At 41.2% G+C, this 15447-nt stretch overlaps 1 protein-coding gene across 2 annotated transcripts in view; it reads right to left on the reverse strand.

The window, feature by feature from the left end:
- Positions 1–15447, reverse strand: part of LOC137660289 (uncharacterized protein C18orf19 homolog A) — a 76065-nt gene that overhangs the window by 3749 nt on the left and 56869 nt on the right. The window contains exons 6-7 of one of the 2 annotated variants that reach the window (XM_068395077.1): positions 14515–14660; positions 9557–9646 (exon numbers count right to left, since the gene is read on the reverse strand). In XM_068395077.1, coding sequence (XP_068251178.1) covers positions 9557–9646; positions 14515–14660 — 236 coding nt within the window. Of the gene's footprint in view, positions 1–9059; positions 9647–14514; positions 14661–15447 lie in introns of those variants that run through there. The other variant, XM_068395076.1, reaches the window with a different exon arrangement.

The raw sequence follows: 15447 nt of genomic DNA on the forward strand, positions 1-15447 counted from the left end.
AGACCTCCATATATCAGAAATTTTAACAAAATAATATGTTATTTTCATTAGTAAAATAAATTTTTGAATATACTTACCCGATAATCATGTAGCTGTCAACTCCGTTGCCCGACAGAATTCTACGGGAGGGATACGCCAGCTATCACTATACTAGAAGGGGGTGTACTCACAAGCGCCACCTGTGGCCAGGTACTACAGTACTTGTTGTTGTCGCCACCTCACTTTTTCCTCGGTCCACTGGTTCTTTATGGGGAGGAAGGGTGGGTCAATTAAATCATGATTATCGGGTAAGTATATTCAAAAATTTATTTTACTAATGAAAATAACATTTTTCAATATTAAACTTACCCGATAATCATGTAGCTGATTCACACCCAGGGGGGTGGGTGAAAAACCAGTGTACAAGACTAAAGGATAGCTAAGTATCCCGTATTTCATATAATCAGTTATCCACAATAACAATGAAATAATAAGTACCTGGTAAGGAAGTCGACTTGAACCGTTACTCTGCCTTTAATAAGATCGTCTTCCTTACTGAGCGCAGCGTTCCTCTTGGAAGGCTGAATCAACTCAAAGGTGCTAAAGTATCAAGGGCTGCAACCCATACTAAAGGACCTCATCACAACCTTTAACCTCGGCGCTTCTCAAGAAAGAATTGACCACCCGCCAAATCAACAAGGATGTGGAAGGCTTCTTAGCCGACCGTACAACCCATAAAAAGTATTCAAGAGAAAGGTTAAAAGGTTATGGGATTATGGGAATGTAGTGGCTGAGCCCTCGCCTACTACTGCATTCGTTGCTACGAATGGTCCCAGGGTGTAGCAGTACTCGTAAAGAGACTGGACATCTTTGAGATAGAATGATGCGAACACTGACTTGCTTCTCCAATAGGTTGCATCCATAACACTCTGCAGAGAATGGCTCTGTTTGAAGGCCACAGAAGTAGCCACAGCTCCCACTTCATGTGTCCTTACCTTCAGCAAAGCAAGGTCTTCTTCCTTCAGATGAGAATGTGTTTCTCTAATCAGAAGCCTGAATAGTAAGAAACTGAGTTCTTAGAACTTGGAAAAGAAGGTTTCTTGATAGCACACTATAAGGCTTCTGATAGTCCTCGTAAAGGTTAAGACCTTTTTAGAAAGTACCTAAGAGCTCTAACTGGGCAAAGTACTCTCTCCAGTTCATTCCCCACCAAGTTGGACAGGCTTGGGATCTCGAACGACTTAGGCCAAGGACGTGAAGGAAGCTCGTTTAGTAAAAACCGAGCTGCAAGGAACATGTAGCCGTTTCAGATGTGAAAACAATGATCCTGCTGAAGGCGTGGATCTCACTTACTCTTTTAGCTGTTGTCAAGCACACGAGGAAAAGAGTTTTTAACGTGAGGTCCTAAAAAGAGGCTGATTGGAGAGGTTCAAATCTTGATGACATAAGGAACCTTAGGACCACGTCTAGATTCCAGCCTGGAGTGGACAACCGACGTTCCTTTGAGGTCTCAAAAGACCTAGGGAGGTCCTGTAGATCTTTGTTGGTGGAAAGATCCAAGCCTCTGTGGCGGAAAACCGCTGCCAACATACTTCTGTAACCCTTGATCGTAGGAGCTGAAAGGGATCTTACTTTCCTTAGATATAACAGGAAGTCAGCAATCTGGGTTACAGTGGTACTGGTTGAGGAAACTGCATTGGTCTTGTACCAGCTACGGAAGACTTCCCCTTGAGACTGATAGATTCCGAGAGTGGATGTTCTCCTTGCTTTGGCAATCGCTCTGGCTGCCTCCTTCGAAAAGTCCCTAGCTCTTGAGAGTCTTTCGAAAGTCTGAAGGCAGTCAGACGAAGAGCGTGGAGGATTGGGTGTACCTTCTTTACGTGAGGTAGACGTAGAAGGTTCACTCCTAGAGGAAGAGTCCTGGGAATGTTGACCAGCCATTGCAGTACCTCTAAGAACCATTCTCTCGCGGGCCAGAGCGGAGCCAACCAACGTCAGCCGTGTCCCTTGCGAGAGGAGAACTTCTGAAGTACCCTGTTGACAATCTTGAACGGCGGGAATGCATACAGGACGAGATGGAACCAATCCAGCAGAAAAGCATCCACGTGAACTGCTGCTGGGTCTGGAATCGGAGAACAATACAACAGGAGTCTCTAGGTTATCGAGGTAGCGAACAGATCTATGGTTGGCTGACCCCACAGGGCCCAAAGTCTGCTGCAAACATTCTTGTGAAGGGTCCACTCTGTGGGGATGATCTGACCCTTGCGGCTGAGGTGATCTGCCATGACATTCATACCGCCCTGAATGAACCTCGTTACCAGCGTGAGCTTTCGATCTTTAGACCAGATGAGGAGGTCCCTTGCGATCTAGAACAACTTCCACGAAAGAGTCCCTCCCTGCTTGAAGATGTAAGCAAGGGCTGTGGTGTTGTCAGAGTCCACTTCCACCACTTTGTTAAGCTGGAGGGACTTGAAGTTTATCAAGGCCAGAATAACCGCCAACAACTCCTTGCAATTGATGTGAAGTGTCCTTTGCTCCTGATTCCATGTTCCCGAGCATTCTTATCCGTCCAAAGTCGCACCCCAGCCCGTGTCTGATGCGTCCGAGAGGAGACGGCGGTCGGGTTTCTGAACAGCCAAAGGTAGACTTCCTTGAGAAGAAAGCTGTTCTTACACCACGCGAGAGAAGACCTTCTCTCTTCGGAAACAGGAACTGAGACCGTCCCTAGCGTCATGTCCTTTATCCAGTGAGCAGCTAGGTGATACTGAAGGGGGGGGAGGTGGAGTCTCCCTAACACGATGAACAGGGCCAGCGATGAAAGTGTCCCTGTTAGACTCATCCACTACCTGACTGAGCATCGGTTCCTTCTCAGCATGCTCTGGATGCATTCTAGGGCTTGGAAGATCCTTGGGGCCGACGGAAAAGCCCGAAAAGCTCGACTCTGAAGATCCATACCCAGGGAGACAGTGGTCTGGGATGGGACGAGCTGAGACTCCTCAAAATTGACCAGGAGGCCCAGTTCCTTGGTCAGATCCATAGTCCATTTGAGAATCTCCAGACAGCGACGACTTGTGGGAGCTCTTAAAAGCCAGTCGTCTGACGGAGCCGGACACAAGATCATGGTACTGCTGCACAGTCTGTGAACTGTCAACCATGGGGAAGCGAGGAAGTACAGTGACAACCCGAAGCTGTCTAGACTGTCTGGGTCGTACAGACAACTCCTTATCGGGTTGCTAAGGTTGCCGTACTGCGTCACAACAAGTCACTCCTGCTGGTTGTTGAACGTCTTCCCAGTGACACACTGACTCCGTAAACAAAAAATCCTCTAACAAGGACTAAGTTTGGACTGCATGTCTTGCAACACAGCTCAAGGACTATGGGAGCAGGTGTGGTAACAGACGGGATTAGCGACTGAAGTGGGACCATTACCTTCCCTGGAAGCATGTTATGCTTAAATAAAAGTCCATAGGAGGCTACGCAGCTAAAGGCTCCTCTCCAAATGACATAGTCCTCAAGGGAATATCAGAAGGAGGGAGAAAAGCACTTTCTCATCTACAGGGACCATATCCGAGAAAAGCTAAGTTCTCTCAGTGAGGGTTACACTGTGCAAACGCAGCAGACTAGAAGGCAACGTTAAGAAACTGCTTGACAGTCTAGTGAGTTGGCAACAACCAAAGATGTGTGACTGAGAAGCATGCGGTAAGGTATGCAGAGCCTGTTGTATGCAGAGCATGCTGTAAGCAGAGCATGCTGTAAGCAGAGCATGCTGTAAGCAGAGCATGCTGTATGCAGAGCATGCTGTATGTAGAGCATGCTGTAAGGTAAGCAGAGCGTGTTGCATGGCGTGTAACATTTCTCAGAAATTCCATGACCAGTGCTAGAGTGAGTAATATCGCATTACCGTCCATTGAAAGTGCACGTGCCGAGGGAATTGATTTAGACTGTTTTGTTGATGAATTTGATAGCCGGCATGATAATCGTAGAATTAAGCTACACTAAATGTACTATAATCTACTTCACCTCCGGAAAGGGAAACTCGCCCTGTTGGCAACACTGCATTACTACATGCATGCTTGCAAGGGGTTTAATATCAACATAATATTACCTTACATTCATAACTCATGATTTTTGCCATATTTTGCGATTTGTTAAAAATATATTGCAAGGAATACAAATATATTTTTATATAAGTAATACAAATAACCTCCATTATCATAATGTTTGAAAATGGAGGTAAGGTATGCTGAACAGCAGAGTCAGAACGAGCTGGAACAACAATAGTTGTGGTTTCCTCTTCAAGACTCTGTTGAGGGAACACCTGAGGCTCAGTCTGCAAAGGCTGATCAAAAGAAGTAGCAGAAGGTAGGCGCATGGGTGGAGGAGGCTGACTCCTGGCATGAGTGGCTGAACTCCAGGGTTGCGCTTGCTGAGTGGTTGGCGGATGCGCAGTAGCAAGTTCCTGAGGAACGAGTTGAGGTTCCTGCGGTGTGAGCTGAGAGCGATGAGGTAGTGGCTGCGCAGAACGCAGTAAAAGTCTCGCAAGTTGAGGCTCCTGAGGCGCAAGGCTAAGGTGTTGAGGTGCTTGCCTTGAGGAGGGTTGAGCTCGCTGCAGCGAGAGCTGAGGAGACTGACTCATGGATGGGAGAGGTTGTTGTACCTCAAGCGAGTGTTGCCTCACTGGTGGAACAGCAAGTGGAAGCGGAGGAAGAGAGGTATAAGCCTCCTGTTCCCATTGCTGAGGTTGCCTTAAGGAAGGCGGAGGGAGCTGCACACCACTGGAAACAGTAAACTCAGAACGTGGCTCAACATCGTACGCCTGGCAGGCAGTACTGCGGTCAGGCGGAGCGAGCGCAGGAGGAGGCGCAACCTTCTCAGCCTGACACTCACGCATCAAGACCGTAAGTTGTGACTGCATGGACTGCAGTAGAGTCAACTTGGGGTCGGCAGACACTAAGGTCTGCTGAGGTAAAGCCTTAACAGCAGAGATCTGTTGCGGCAGAACCTTACTCCTCTTAGGCGGAGTGCATTCAACTGATGACTGCGGCGAGTCAGAGCTAACCCAATGACTGCATCCGGGTTGTTGAACTCTAACTTCGTACGTCTGGCATAGGTCTGGACTTTACGTTTAAGAGGTCTTGAGACCTGAGACCAGCGTTTTCTCCCCGAAATTTCTTCTGCAGACGAGCAAAATAAGGGCTCAATCGTCTGCGGGTGGGAGTGACGGTCTCTGTAAGACACGCCCGCAACCACCGAGGATACTTCTGTGCGCCGATCAAGGCCTGCCGAACCCTTTTGCCCTTCGACATTGCTTCTCCCCTGGGCTTGGGAGCTTGCAAGAGGTCCCGGACTGGGAGGACGACTGGCACGCACAGAAGTACCCTCACGCACAACACTGACACACTTTGCGCTAATCACTTATCACTTTGATTTTCTGTTTGCACTTATTTCACTGAACTCGAAACTTTAAGTGGTTTGTACCTGAAACACGCAATTCTATCCTTTCTCAAAAGTTAGTAATTGCGAAAACAGAATTACAATGTAACAGAAAAATCTAATGAAAGATAAATAATTCAGTGGCTGGAAAGAGACTAAACACTAGATCACTCTAGAAACGTTTACCTTCTTCCCCTAAAGAGACTAGGGAGAAGAGCAAAAACGTTACTCGCTTGAATGAAACGTTTATCCTCCTCTTTCTCCCTCCGTCTCTATCTCTCTCTCTCTCTCTCTCTTGACTTAGAACCTGAGAGAAGAGCCCAATCATATATATCGTTAAAACATATTATTGTTAAAGGAAAAAACTGAAATATTTCCCAAAATGAAAAGTTCCTTTATAAGAATTAAAACCATTAAGTTAAGAAAGAATGAACAAAACGCTAGACACGGTTACTCTTACTGCAACGTGACACCGTGAAAATTCTCTCTCTATCGTAACGATAGAGCGCAAGTTGAACGTTCTGAACGTCAACAACTGCAGAGACAAAACAAAACGTTAGTTCAACTTTGAAAACAGTACGAGACTATCAAAGAAATTCTTTCAAAAACATTAAAATAGCATAATATGTTAACAGGTAACACCGAAATGACGGGCTCAATGTTAATTAACTTCGGTACCAAGAAAAGACCGCCTACTATTAGGAAAGGTCGAATATAAACAAATATAAAAATTAATTTTAATAAGTTTATAATAAAAGTAAGTTAATCGAAGAGGCCTATAAAAGGCGGAGAGATATAAAATAAATCTATAACAAAACTAAGAAAGAGAGTCTATACTCTCTTAGACACCAACACTTCCATCTAAGGGAAGGGTCGGCCATTTAAAGGTGAAAGAGAGTTCATACTCTCTTCGTCACCATAAAAATTAAATTAATTCCAAACGCTAGCTAAGCTAACATAGAAGTTCCAGTATAGCGAATAGCTGCAAATTTAGAGAAATACTTCACCAAACCGTGAACAATACTCCAAAATCATAAGCGTATCCAAGAACGTCTAGCCGGAAGCACGACAGAGGAAAAAGTGAGGTGGCGACAACAACAAGTACTGTAGTACCTGGCCACAGGTGGCGCTTGTGAGTACACCCCCTTCTAGTATAGTGATAGCTGGCGTATCCCTCCCGTAGAATTCTGTCAGGCAACGGAGTTGACAGCTACATGATTATCGGGTAAGTTTAATATTGAAAAGTATGGAATTAGGAAGAGGACCTAATAAATGATATTTCAGTTTTGAAACCAGCAATCCAGTATCTAAACAGAAAATCAGTCGAGTTGAATGATATTTAGAACTTTCTTTCCATTACTAAGATAACCTTCAACTTCTAATTTTGACACCTATTATTACCAAATTAACTTTGGCTTAAGCAGATAAATTAATAAGAAAAGATGCAAACAACTGCACATAAAAACCCATGTATACAAAGCATAAAATCAAACATTAATTACATGTATCCCATAAAGAACAGATAAACAAGTAGCCAATGCAACAATTGGTATGGAGCCTTTAATATTTTTTTTTAGATAACCAAAAGTGATAAAACTACATAACCTTAACTTTAGCATGTATGAATACAGTATTTCATGTACTCATGAATAGAAATAACAGATAATGATAAAGTACAAGAAAATACCGTATATAAATGCCGAGCCTTTTGCGAGAAAATAAACCCGTTGATTAATGTGAATAAATAAACTTTTATATTTTTTGTATATAAATATTACCTTATGATCAAAATTAAAGGCTCAAATGAAAACAAAATAAAAACATAACAATAACTCACAGCAGCTAAAACATAAACCCTGTACCACACATAAGTAAAAAAAAAAAAAAATGAATACAAAATTCTTCCAGTCAAAAGGTACACTGAATTAAAATTAGATGTATAGCATCCATCAATGGAAAGTATCTTTGCTCTATTTTTTTCAATACAGTAGGTAACTACCAATTATGCTAATAATGTTTCCAGTCTATGATATACTTTTCACCACACAGAATTCTAGTTTTCAACTTTAACGTACTTCTGTGTGTGGTTTATCTATACCACTGAGTTACAATATGTTATATACATAACAAAGATGTGATTAAATGTATGGCACAATCCTACATAGTAACGTACAGCAGTAATGTGATAGTACTTACCGTATGTAGTTTATTACTGGTGACAAATAATTGTGTACTCAACTGTCATGAAGCACATTTTACATTTCTATTTCAAATACAGTACAGCTATACTCTGAAGCAGTATTTTGTAACTGGGATTTCTTTTATGAAAAAGGATTAGAAATTACTACCAAGTCAAGGTGCCGAAAATTATTATCATTATTTTTTTTTTGCATTTATAGTACTTAACAGAGAATGCAACCTGTAATATTTAGTAAAAGGATAAGATACAGTAGTACAGTGCTTATCATGAATTTTTTTTTTTTTTTTTTATAATACTCTGGTTTGAATGGTAAAATACAAGTATCTTGAGCAGTATATCTTAGATGATACTTAAGGTACTTAAAATAAATTTTCAAGTTTTCAATTGCACTCTTCTTTGTGTCTTTTACTTTACATAAATTACCTTTAATTTCTTCATACTGTACTTAACTGTCTTAGCTGCTTCATTTTTAAAATGCTATGAATTTAATTCTTCGCATAAAAAAGAATAGAACTACATTATGGATATCAATATCTAAAATAAAATTATTGATGATAATAGGTGTTAAATAAACAAATCACTTGCATAGAACTATTTCTAATGATGACTAATTACACAAAATAAAAAATAACTATTTCTTAAAGATTATTTATAGTCAAAAGGGATCATTATCCATCATATCTTGGTAGCTGAAGTACATTACTACTAATACATACTTTAAACAGACTGTAAAATTACAGCTACAACCTTTTTTTTTTACCAGGTAAAGCAAACCTGTCTGGTATGAAATAAATTTTTTTCCATAATTTAGTCAAGACTAGCATTTGAAATATAACAATTCCAAGATTGGGGATTCATAGAATTCAGGTCATATAGCTCAGAACTGGGAACAGGGAGGCCATTCAGTTCAGAAGTACAACATGAGGAAACATTGCAGTTGCACTATGAGGTAAAAGATAACAGAGGCTGGACAGCAAGATGAAAGAAAAGATCCTTAGAAGTGTAACAGACTTCTTTTGCAAAAGCTAAAGATATTCTTACCTTTACAAAGAGAATTCCACTACTAACTGATTAACAATGAAACTTTAACCACAGGTGATTTGATACAGAAATTTACTTTCCATAAAAAAATAGCTATAATTATCCTGTCACCATCTGTTTCCTAAAACAAACTTTCTTAAAAGTTCAAGAATATAACCACAAGTAAAAGATAAAAGCCAATTATTAAAGAGAAGTAAGCCAGGATTTAGACTAAGCATGTCTGGAACGGGTGTAGGTCATCTGAATGCAAAATCCAACATAAACCTAACAGCGATCAGTTAGCACCACATTGACGTTAGATGACAAAGCCAATAAAATTCAAACCTAAGGGGATCTGCTTACATCCCATTATGTTTGAGGTGTAAACAATGCAGCACAGCAAATGCTCTTGTCAGTAATTCTGTCATACACACACACGCACAATATAAAAGACTTTTTTATCACATACTGTAATACACCTGATTCCAAACATAATCAGGAACTGAACATAGTTTTCAATACCCCTCCAACTACCAAAACGTATCTGTGACCATGTCATAAAACCTCAAACCGTATGAAAATCAACATAAGAGATGACTATCTAATAAGAAAGCAATTGCTAATTCAGCAACTAAACTTCCAACTATAAACCTCACCTCTTTGTGAAGACTTTTTTCCTAAAACTTTCCATTTTCTCCCTCCCATCTTCTATCTTATCTTTATATTCCTCTCTCTTCTCAGCTACTTTCCCTTTAATTTCATCTCTCTTTTCTACTACCCTATCCCTAAGCTCTTCTCGTCTTTCAGTAACTCTGTCAATGATCTCTTCCTTCTTTTCCTGATATTTTTCAATCATTTCTTCCTTTCTCTCTTGATACTTTTCTTTCATTTCCTCTCTTTTCTCTATAAATTCCTCCTTTTTACCTTCATACATTTCCTTGAGTTGCTCGGATGATGGTACTGGCTTAATGTAGCCACGTTTCTTTAGGTAATTGATAGAAAGAGTTGTGCCACCTGTATAAGATGAAGAAAAATTACACTGAAGTTTATATAGTGCAAATCATAGCTCACTTAAACACTACTGTATATGAACTTTAGCTATCAATTTCTTCTTATTTCATTCATCAATTTAATTTTTAAGTAAATGAACAAATACATTAGTAGAAGACCTTGTAACACCATAATTTTCAATATGATATTCTACATTAAATTTGTTTCCAACTTTAAAATACAAATTAAAATTTAAAAAAAGTAATTTGTATTTGAATAGCAATTCAAACCTGTCCCCTTTAGAATAGATATATGTCTTCTGTGGCGCTGGAACATGCTTTGAATCATTATCAAGGTAATGACAAGTGGTGCATGAGAGGAAGTCCCGCCCACCTGCTTGTCACAGGATAGCCACTTTTCTCGTTATACCTAGGGCTGAGGGGAGTGGTTGAGGCAAGAAATTTAATTCAAAGGACTAGAGGTTTGTATAGTTAGGAGAAATATAAATTACTTTTGAAATGAGGGAAGTAAGAAGTTCCCTAGAACCAAATTGAAAGGTTCTTTATTTCCATGGACATGTTATCCTTCTTTATCCTATATGGAAGTGAGGAAAAGGACTCTAACAACCTCTTACAAATAATAAGGGCCTCAGCCAGTACTGGCTTAAAAGGAAGCCAGTACTAGGACTAAGAAAATCTGTTACCGTAACAGGGAGATGATTCAGGAAGTGACAAACCAGGCACATCAAGAGAAGTGTTTGGTAAAACACAGACTCAGCCTACCCCAAGGAAAGAGGTCCAAAGGCTTGTGGGCAACCTCTCTGAGGTACAGAGACACAGGTGGTCTGACACCTTCAGACCCAACCTCTGCTCCAAGTATGCTGTTGGGTAATCTGGAAGGTTAGGCTTGTAAGTTCTTCCTTGAGATGGCAGAGGTTTGCACAGAGTTGCATCTACAAGCACACAATCACAACAAAAAGGAAAAGTGTCCAGACAGTTCCTTCTTGTTCCTGCTGAGGTTAATGAGAAGGTTGTGACACTCGCACTCATTGTTGAGTCTTCCCTAAGTAGCAGTGCAGTGCAGTGCCACAGTGACACTGGCAACTTCACGTCTACTAACATGGAGGGACAAGATTGAGAAGGCCCTGAACTGGTGTTTAAGACAAACTGGTACTAGTCACACAGTATGTGAGATAACAAAGATGACAGAACCCATATCACACAAATGTTTGACAAGATGAAGAGCATGAAACTCTACTCTCTTGCCAATGCAGAAAAGAAAGACAGTCATGAGAAAAAGATCACTATGATGCCCTCCTCAGGCTAGTATTATATGTGAGGGCCAATACCATGAGGACGAGAACCATTCTACCTGGGGACCTAAGTTCCAAGATAGACTACACTGCTCAAAGCTTCCTTTGAGCATGGATCAATTCCCTGAGGAGGAGATAAAAAATACTGTATATCAAGGCACCTCTTCTTCTCCAATTCTCTTGCCAAAGCAGAGAGGAGAGAATCTTGAGGGAGAGACCCTATGATACTCTCCTCAGTTTAGCAGGTGCTGCAAACACCTCAGCCAAGGACTACCTAACCCTGGGACATATGTCCAAAGGTAGGCAAGACTGCTCAAAGTTCTCGTTGAGCATGAGTTATTACCCAGAGGAGGAGGAATCCAAACTATACTTTGGAGCTTCTATGGTAGAGGCAGACAAGAAAAGACCATGATCTATTGAAATGTGTTCTTGCCCGGAGAGTTTTAATCTCAGGACCTACCCGAGAGCTAGCTAAAATGGACACCACAAGACACAAGGACACACAAGTGTCCCCCAGAATTGATCAGAGAGGTGGACGAACATGTTTCACTCTACTTAAACAGTGTGGGTATTCGGTCCCTAGAGGAACTGTTACCTGCTGCTATGTTAGATGTATCTGCCATACTATGTTCAGAGTCTGGTACACTAAGCCCTTGGGAAACTGCCACTGGGTGAGGATGGCTTTTAAGGGCATTGTATGCCCTACAATTACAGTAACTGGCCTATGGTGTTGGTGATAAGTGTCTGTGGGACAGCTCACCTGTAACCACAGCCATCGCAATAGCTATCTCACAGGGCTCACGCTCTGCTTGATGGACCGTGAAGGAATCAGTTATTGAGTTCTGTTACTTCTTCATGAGAGAGGAGAGTGGCTGTCTAAGGGCTAAGACGCTAATCCTATTCACAGCAAGAACAGATAAGGTGAGTGAAAATTCTCACCCTTGCCTGGCAAGAGAGGACTAGAGAAGGTCGTACAAGACTTCCAGAGCAAAAATCCAGGCTTTCTCCACTTCTGCTGCATGGCCAGAGATGAAATCTGGTAGGTATATATGGAATGGATTTGGATGGAAGATGTAGGCAATGTGCAAGGCAAGGAATCCCCTTACTGACAGCAGGGAACATACATTTTACTTTCTCCTAACACCCATTCTGAACTAAGTATCGGAGGGTTAAAACAGGAAGAGCAAGGTCCAACCCCTCCAAATCGAAGAAGCTGGTTGTGGTCATTGCTAGGATTGAGTTTCTCAAACTCAAGCCAGACACCATGGCTGCAAAATCTCTTGAAAGACCAGAGCCCTTGAGGGATACTGCATGGCAAATGAAAGAGTACCGATACACTGCACCTCCTTCCACTGCTGCCAAAGAAGTAGACGAGGAGTCCATGCCTATACGTTCCTTTGAGCAACTATTGTCTCTGTGTAAAAATGGTGATGGCGACAGTACCTCAAAGATATTATGTTCTTGTCAACCCTTTCTGGGAATTGTTTACTTTCCCTAAAATATGAAAACATCCAGAAAAATATAATCGGAAGGCAAACAATTTACTATATCTTGAATGTTCTCGTTTCACGTCTGGGGAAACAATCCCTGTCACTAGAGAACAAGAGTGGTACAGTGTACTCTCAGTCTGGCAAATGGGTGTGGTCATGTGGTTGCCCCAACTTGGTGCTTGAAAGCCCAGAGCAGGGACTAGTCACTGACCAGTTTGACACAGTCCACATTAAGTAGGATCAGTACTGAGCTGTGGTACTTCCTCTTTTGGCGGTAACAAAGTACCTAAAACAAGAAGAGAGACTGAAGCAGAACTTTGCAGTCCAGGTAAACAATAAGCGTGGGTGCTCAAGCTCCTTGATTACTTGGACCATGCCATGATCAGCCCTGATAGTCTGATAGGCTATTGGCTCCTCATGTGACTGATCGGCCATTGGTACGGGGCTTATCCCTCAGCAGCTATATTGAAACCCACGCACCAGTGCCCTGGTTCATACATGATCGGGTAGGCCTACTGGTGGGAACTGTTTTCTTCTCTCCAGAAAGGAAACATTGCATGAAGTTCCTCGGGACTTCTTACAATCGCCCTTCCTGGAATTCTTCGACTTCTTTTTCTGAGAAAAATTGTAAGATTTAGAAGGGAAGATAAGGGGATGGAAAGCTTCACATGACAGTGTATCTTTACCCTTAATTGCATACGAATTGGTTGTCAGTCTTTGGAACAATTGCAAACAGCATTCCCTGTTACACTGGTCATATCTGCTGACTGATCCAAAAGGTACAGGATGGTGAGTAAACTACATAACGGTAAACAGTGGTAGTTGTTACACTAAGCTCACGATTGCTAAACAACCCCATATATACCAGTTGGTATATGAGCTTCATTGGCTAATCTCTGTAGAGGCACGAGTAGAAGAGTATACTATATCCTTATAAGCCTACCATATGGTGCTGAAGATTGGTCCAGGATATAACCTTTCACCTGCAACTGACATAACAGTGGTGGCTGTAACTCCAGGCTAACGATTGCTTACCGACCCTGAAGCTACCGGTAGGCGGGTGAGTTCCATATAGAAAAGAGTACACACACGGGTAATGAGCAATCTTCCATATCCTGATAGAAAGAAAATAGTGGGTGCCATGCTTCTACCCTCCCCTGACTCATGGTGTTGATATTTGGTGCGACAGCAGTAACTGTAACACCAGCCCATGTTCACTTGATTGACTCTGAATACCAGTTGGCGGGTGAGTACCAACACTCCCTATCAGAGGAGAAGAATGGGTTCTATAAGTCTCAAAGAACTTTTGAAGGAAGCCCTTTTCATGCAACTTTCTTTGTATTCTCTCTATAAAGGAAGAAATGCCTGACATACAGAATGGAGGAGGGAGAAGAGCTTGGTAGAGAAGGAAAAGAGAGGGTGAACTCTCCTCCTCCTTGCCAGTTAGGGATTCTTTCTTGCTGTCACAGAGAAGTCATGGTCTGGCCAGCTAATAATGACGGCGCATACTCTGAGGGGAAGCTACAAAAGCTTCTCTGGATGCAGGTACAGGGTGATGCTCAAGTCTGAATTGAGTAACTACGTCCTGTGGCAGAAAAACTACCACAAAGCAAGATGAGTTATGCTCCGAGTTCATCGTCTTCCTGATCAGAAGAGCCAGAACAACCCTCCAAAGTGAAAAAGGATCTGCTTAGAGACCCCATCACAAAGGTACACAATACATGGGCTTTCAATAATTTGTAAACTCATAAGAAAAAAATTCAATTCACCACATGCATACCTTACAGAACGCTTCATCTTACATGGGAGGGCACTAAGAACAATAAACAAAAACATCACAAACAAATGTAAGAGACAATATAAGAGACAATCCAATAGGATAGACAGCAGCACAACGTTACATCTGTATTAGTAGCGAGCAAAGATAAATGTGGCTATTTCGTGACCTGTAGGTGGGCAGGGTTGTGCCACATGACATTAGCAACTACCGTGTTAACCATCTCATGGGTGCTCTAGTGCCACTGAAGACATATCCTTATTTTAAAGGACAAAGATTTTGTATATGCATGGGAACAAACTCTCTTACTTACCAATAGTTACAGTGTATCTTGCGGGAGTAGCAATTTTGTACATGGCATATGCAAGAGCATAATATCCTGCATTACTATTTCTGAGATGACTTAGAATTTTTTCACTCGCTCCCATCCACTCCAGCCAAGGAACAATATCTAGACCACTGAAAAGAAAAAGTTCATTAAAATTTTGCTCTACTGTACTTTATTTAGACAATACTTTTCATTACATTTTGGAAAAACAAGAGAAACACTAGAACTTTCAGAAAGAAAAGATATAAAAATGTCCCAGCCTTATCTAAGGTAAAACAATTTTAATAATAAAATTTATTACAGTATTTCAGTGCTTACCTGGTATCAATAATGCTTCCCCTTTCAAAGCTACAGCTACTTTACCATTGAGATAAAATGTAAAAGCAAACTATCTTTCCCTTCCCTATAATTCCTAAAGTTATTGGTTAAAAAAAAAATACACACACAACAATAACAACGTTTTACAAAAAGAATTCTCTTGCCATTACTTAAAGTGGGGCGGCAGGTGGGAAATATAAATGATCAAATGGTAAGAAAAGAAATAATAAATCTCATGATTAAAATTTTGCTTATTTCAGTGAATCTCAACTAGTCATAATGCTGTATCCCATACTCTTATGGCAGTGGGAATGAAAGGGAAAGACACTAAATATACCTATTTTTAAAGTAAATAATTGCTGCTGTCAACCTGAAACATCTCACATTTTAAACTTAGTCCACATTTTATTTCTCACCAATGGAATATCTTTAAACTGTTTTATCATATAAAATAAAGGCATTTCTTCAATACTGCATCAAATAGGATTTTCTCTTATCTTTTTCATACAGCATGACTTGGGTTTACATTAGGCTGGGAGGACGTAGAGAGTAGAGGTCCACTTTTTTTTGTTTTGTTTCATTTGTTGATGTCGGCTAACC

The sequence above is a fragment of the Palaemon carinicauda genome, chromosome 20 (genome assembly GCF_036898095.1).
Source record: "Palaemon carinicauda isolate YSFRI2023 chromosome 20, ASM3689809v2, whole genome shotgun sequence".
Lineage (NCBI taxonomy): Eukaryota > Metazoa > Arthropoda > Malacostraca > Decapoda > Palaemonidae > Palaemon > Palaemon carinicauda.